This window comes from Prosopis cineraria, unplaced genomic scaffold (genome assembly GCF_029017545.1).
Source record: "Prosopis cineraria cultivar Desert tree isolate PC_DT_omini unplaced genomic scaffold, ASM2901754v1 PC4, whole genome shotgun sequence".
NCBI lineage: Eukaryota > Viridiplantae > Streptophyta > Magnoliopsida > Fabales > Fabaceae > Prosopis > Prosopis cineraria.
In genome coordinates this window covers 5,369,653-5,376,341 of record NW_026555335.1, presented here as the reverse complement: position 1 = coordinate 5,376,341, position 6,689 = coordinate 5,369,653, and the positions used below count along the sequence as shown (strand labels likewise).

Genomic DNA, 6,689 nt, shown 5'->3' with positions numbered 1-6,689 from the left:
AATATTAACATAAAATTTCTATTTTTTTCCAAAAACAATACAAGATTTCCAGAGCATATTAATAATCATTGGCAACAAACATAAGAATTCTCTAGGCTCGTACAACCTTTTATTGGTGTGCTTCTAACTTGCATCACATTTTATTTACACGTGTGCGCCTATCTAAATCGGATTGTATTCAACATAGCATTTCTTTTCATTCTTAAGTCTTAACTCAATCTTCAACAGTTTTTAAGGAAAATATTTAATCTAGTAGTTAAATCACCTGAAGATAAAGGCCCTTGAATTGTACACGGCAACACATTCTGATACAAACTAATGAATATTTCGCCTTTAATTCTTCATTCCTAACTCGCAATGGACACCATGATTATTTTACCTGGTCTAGAATATTTCATGTTGAAAACAGTTTTCTTCAAAATCAATTGCTTAAAAACAATTTTATTTTTTTCACCTGGTACCATCACAATGTAAATCCACATTCTATTCTAGTATTAAAAAAAAAAAAAACAAAACAAAAGAAAGTAATTTTATATTTTGGGTAAAGCTTCAAACTTACACCATCTTATGTGGTGATATGAAAAATGCCACAACATAAGATGGTGTAAGTCTAATGTATGAAAAATATTATAATTTAGAAACGACGGGGATCTCTTGGCTACACACATCGAGGTGAAAACCATCAACTAATGGTATAATATAAATTAATTCAGTTTTTCATTTAACCTATAAAATATAAAAAATATACTCCCTCCGTCTCAAATTATAAAATACTTTTAAAAAAATTTTTCCATTCTAAAATACAACACACTTTAAGTAGATTAAAATTTCATTAAATATATCAATTATAATATTATCCTTTCTCTTTTTATAATTAATTTTCAATCCTTTTCTTTTCAATGTATTAAATTCTGTATATTTTTATTTTAAAAATATAAAACTGTTAAGTATATTTAATGAAGTTTATTAGTATATAAAATTTTATTTAAAAGTGTCTTATAAGTTAAAACAAAAAAAGTACATCTTAAACCGCATACGTGGAGAAAGTTCACCGTCTCGAAGGTGGGGCAGAGTCTGTAAAATTTGCCCAACTACATGAAAGGCTATAAAATTTCGTATTCATTGAAATCCTCTCAATTAAAATGTTGCTCTATTTGAATTCCATGGGCCCCATCGAAAGAAATTTAAATCAGCTAGATGATACGGCCCGTAATAATTATTACTTTTTCAGTAGCACTGGAATATCTCCAACAAAAAATGCAACGATGCTAAGAAAGGCATATGTTATACGTACAGATTATTACAAAATTTATAGCACTATCTTTTCCGGAAAGGGGAAAAAAACAAATGAATTCAGCTAGAGGAAGCGCTCCAAGAGAACTTACCCAAACGACAAATGATGATATTGTAAACCTCGAAACAAAAGCATGCAACCGAAAGGGCAAATTAAGAGCTCATTTGTAATGCTGAGAAACCTCCCAAACTAGCTTATCCATGAACTGGCATTTCTTGTCAAATCCCCAGCCTGGATTGCTCTGCGTAATGTTCCAAATCAAACAAGCATGAGTATACAGTTCAATACAGTGGGTCCTTCCTAATTTGCATTTCTCATGCTTAAATTGAGGAAAGAAACTTGAGAGGCAAAATAATTAAATTTCATAAACTACATGGTTTTGAATCGTTTATGCAAAATCATTGCATATCGCAAGCATATAATTTGTAGGATTGTAGCATTATATATTTTCCCAAAACAAGCCCACCACATAAGAGATAACTCAAGAAATAAATCGCCTGGTCTTGTCAAAAACAACTCTAGGTGACACAAAATGTTGTGGGTCTTGCACTAGCCACGTGTGTATTTTATTCAATCCTTGAAGAATAAGAAACCATTAATGAGAGATCCCAACATAAAAGCAGCCATTATTTTAACCTAAAGAAATAGCTATATGATCGGTTCATAGGGAACCAGAATCGAACACAAAAAACTTGTTATCTGCCATTGAATTTAATCAATATTAGGGCGATTCCAGCGCATTTATTTTCTCTGCTACTAGCTTACCTGATGTGACTGCGCTTAGTTAAAACCTATCAAAATCCTGCCAAAGAAATCACCGTAGCAATGACATGAATTCCAACTGACAGAATGAAAATTAGATACGGAGAAGCACCAATGAGGCCCGAATACTACCTCGGACAAGATCCAAACTGAAAGAAAAATCATCGCTAGCCAAAATTCCAAAACATAGTCTCCAAGCAGAAAATAAAGTGGCTGTTTTACATATCCAAACTTGAAATATCATATCCAAAATCTTTAGTATTAATTCCACAATCTAATATCATTGAAAACAAATATTGCATAACTTATGTTCATCCAAACCCAGAGAAGGAAGAAGAGAGAGAAGGATTGCATGACTCAACCTCAGGAAGCAATAACATTAAACCCATCCTCTAATTAAAAAAAAAAAAATCCGTGCATCTAAAGATTAGGGCATTAGAAACATATCGCTAATTTTTTATCAAAAATAAAAAGATAAGTACTATTAATAGTATGTGCTGACAAAAAACTGCTCACTGTCCCTTAAATCAGTGAGAATTTCAAGCCTAACTTCTGACACGGCAACCACTGACTATCTATTTATACATTTTAAAAGACGTATAAAGCAGTACATAGCCACAAATTTAGCACTAAGAAGGATCAAATTGCTTCAGTCCATTTATTAGATTAAACAATTCAGACTTGAACAACTAATATTAGGGGAATTGTTGCATTTCACACGTAGAACACAGTAAATAATCACCTAATCCTATGAGGAAAATAAATAGATCAAATTCAAGGGCTAACTTTCGCATGACTATCATTATTAATAGCCATCATTTAATCCAGAATCAACATCTACCTTGCATCAATTTCAACTTTCAAGAATATGAAATGTGCTATGAATATATATTACATTAACCTGACACTAACATTCTTGTATTTACATCATCATAGAGATAACTCACTAAGTCGTATAATATCTATCTACCAGATTTACATTTCCAGACATCTAAATTCAAAAACACGCAGTAGCCTTTGAGATAGTCATCATGTACTCAAATCTCATGCTATCCCACAACAACCCCCCCCCCAAAAAAAAAAAATAAGAAGAAGAAGAAGGAAGAAAGAAGGCCGGAGGAATATCTCCCCACATAACTCAACAAGGAGAACAGGCAAATATTAGCAGAGACAAATGGAAAGGCCAACTTAGAAGAGAAGCAACTTCCCAAGTAAAGACATTTCATGCCTATGAAATTAGTAACATGACATTTTAGCATTTAATAATCCAAACCTGAAGAGAGAGAACAGCACGATCTGTAAATCGCTTCACAGAAGATGGTGTGTTTTGAGGAAGAGTTTTAGCTACTCTTTCTAATTCTTCTTGTTGCATCTTTGCAGTCACCCTATCTGGTCCACTGTAGTGATCAACAATCTTCTTCAACAATGGAACCTTCACCATTGTCTCTTCCATTATTTCCTAGAAAATCATATATGTTAGAAAAATGGGGGGAAAGGCAAATATCTCCCACAAACACTCCTCCACCCACATGTATGTACCACCAAAGCAAGTGACTACTTCTCTAAACATTGCATAAGTACAACATTTATCTGAATGTGATTGTAATATAGAATGAATAAAGCAAAGCCATTGAAAAACGCTGTAAGATGATCAGTAACCATTTGCAGATGATACAGAATAACAAGGTATACAACATCTGTATTCATTAAAAGAGACGGCTAGACCATTAATATAGAAACAAAAGCAGCACAATATTGATATACATCCTTTGGTCAAAGATCTTCCACAAAACACATGAAGCCAGAAGAAGTTAGCAAAAAAGAACAAGTACAGGTTATCAAAAACGACAAGGAAGCTATGTTTTATAAATTGTAAGAAATTCATGCCACTACATAAGTTGACTGGTAGAAAGGTTGAGAATCAAGCACATTATAGAATGACACGGATTCAATCAGCCAGTTTATAGAGAACAGCAGCATAACATAATTCATGGGAAACAAACATGCCTTGCCAGATATTATCCACAACAATGAAGATGGCAGAAATGTTTTAAAAGAAGCTTGATGGCAAATCATCCACCATGAATAAGATCAGAAATTAAATGCAACTCTCACTGTTGGCCAAAAAAAAGTACCTCCCACTCTTCTTGGCTCTGAATCCCTTCATATGCCATCAAGAATGGCTTCACCTTCTCAAGTGCATCTCTTAGTGGAATTGGTGGTTTCTCATCAATATCTGGATTCCTATCAAACTCACCCATCAAATATTCTGGTTCAAATTCTATCTGCAGCCAGCAAACAACAGAAAAGTAGAAAAGATCAACATTGTAATTTACTTGATAAAGGAAAAATATAAGATTAATTAAATAAGTTCAATTATAAGACTGATGACCATAGCATGCAATAAAGGCAAAAAAAATTTTACTACATTCTTCCACCAGAGAGGGAATAATGCACCTTTACTCAGCTAACTACAACAAACAAATCATGCTCACCAAACAACAAAGATCATAATTACTATATCACTTTCCCATGATTTTCTCAACAACCGTGCATGGTTATCTACAATCACCACTTACCGCACAATTTACGTCCAGTGCATCCAAATATTCATCATACAACGGTGAGGGTAAAACTCTATCAGCCAACTCCTCAAATCCTTCAACCAATTGATTCATCACCTCAGGCCCAACCCTCTCGGCTAACTTCTCACCACTATCATCTGGATCTTCAACATAAATTCCTTTTGAAGAGGTATCATCAATACGCTGATCCCGACCATCCCTTTCTCCTCTGTCCCTCCATGTGAACCTTTCCCTTCCATCTCGTCCACGGCCCTGGCCTCTACCTTGACCAACCCCACCTGCAAATTCTCCTCTTCCCCTACCAGCAGTACCTCCTTTATCCCCTACTTGTGATAAAATTTTCCGTGCATTCTTCACTGCATCCTCCCGACTTAGTACTGGCTGACTCTTAGACACAGTCCTAGATGTGGTGGTGTCTAGAGTTTGCCGGGAACGTAGGTGCCGATTCTCTTCCTTGACTTGGTTCTCTGGATCAGGTTGCTTCATTGGCTTTCCCCTCCCAAGTCCAGACAACACCCCCGCCATATTCCCCAGAAGTCTATTATTAACCTCACGATTGCCAATGCTAGAAATATTGGGCCTAGATTCAACTGATGGACTACCACTATCATCTCTTTTAAAGAACATAGGTTTTTTAGGCCCTGAATCATTTGTAGGTTGAGATACCGGTGGGCTAGTAACTTGGCCACGGCCTGCAGGTGGTGGTTTTAAAGAAGACAAAAATGATGAGAATGAAGGGTGACCCGAGGATGGTGGAGGAAGGGGCTTGCCTCGGCCATGACCGAGACCAGAAGGTCCAGATCCAGGAAGAACAGGTGACTCAGGTGAGTCAGATTTTGACTCATCAGGGACAGGCTTACCCAGAACTCGTCCACTGAAGTCAATATGCCCTGTGCTGGAGGGAGGGCCACCACGGCCACGGCCACCACCTGCACCAGAATTGGAGAAAGTTGAATATGGAATCAGTGTTTGCCTGGCATGGGAGGTATTGGTGTTTGGCAGCCTTGTTCCAAATCCAACGTTTCCTCTCATTGAGGTGGCACAAATGCTTTAGAAATGGAGGTTCTGTGTTTAGTAAAGAAGACTGAATTGCACAGGTCAGAGAGTTTTCGGCCACATCTACCTGAAAAAAAGAAATGCATATGCATTATCAATTTATTCACTTTGTTGGAAAGGAGAAGAAACATCAGAGAATTATTTCAAACCATTGGTGATAAAGGTAAACATTAGAGATGTATTAATTTTAAGATTTCTCATCCTTGCTCTGTTCTCTGCCTTTTCCATTTCTCCATCTAGCTTTTATTACATTATTGCTGCCGTAACACCCTTAATAAGCTCTCTGTCTTAAGCACCGATGCATTATATCCAGCAATCTCATGACAAAACGACAGTAAAGTGAGATTTTCAACTAACCGAATTTGTTAAAACCGCTTCTAGACTAACAGAAAGTTAACCATGAGAGTGGATTTTCCACTCAACCAACCACTGACTTGGTATGGCTATTGAAGTATTAAAACAATTAGTTCAAAATTTGAATTTTTAAAGCGACGCTGAAGTTTCAACCAGGGGTGAGAGATGGGGATGAGTGGGACATATGAAATACAGTAGCAGGCGAATAGATTAGAGAAGAGAATGCGAGCAGAAGTTCAGATAGAAGGAGGACTTACCGCGAACGAAGACCCAAGTATAACCGCCGAAGACGAGGACTCTGCTGTGAAGGAACGCCGACGACGATCACGGCGACAATGAAGACGACAGTGAGGTCCGGAGAAATGAATGACGAAACAGGCAAGGCCTAGGGCATTCGATTTCCATTTTCAGCATTTGGGGTTTTTGCTTGATAAACAAAAACGACGTAGTTTCTTGCTTTAAAAGGAAATAAAATAAATCAGCAAACGAACCATGATGATTTTCTCTATTCATAAAATTAAAAATAAAAAAGAAAAAATTGTCCGGAAAAAACTCCAACAAATATGAGATTGTTGAAATGGACTTGAGAATTTGAGGAAGAACTTGGCCTTATAGTGTTAATATGTTCAAATGTTAAA

At 36.2% G+C, this 6,689-nt stretch overlaps 1 protein-coding gene across 1 annotated transcript; it reads right to left on the bottom strand.

Moving 5' to 3' along the window:
• Positions 1–1,179: 1,179 nt before the first annotated feature.
• Positions 1,180–6,465, bottom strand: LOC129309735 (uncharacterized). Its single transcript, XM_054951422.1, has 5 exons — positions 6,309–6,465; positions 4,636–5,764; positions 4,192–4,341; positions 3,330–3,515; positions 1,180–1,535 (listed from the first exon to the last, which is right to left on the bottom strand). The coding sequence occupies exons 2-5, from the start codon at positions 5,671–5,673 to the stop codon at positions 1,455–1,457; spliced, it is 1,455 nt and encodes a 484-aa protein (XP_054807397.1). The 5' UTR covers positions 5,674–5,764; positions 6,309–6,465; the 3' UTR covers positions 1,180–1,454.
• Positions 6,466–6,689: the final 224 nt, after the last annotated feature.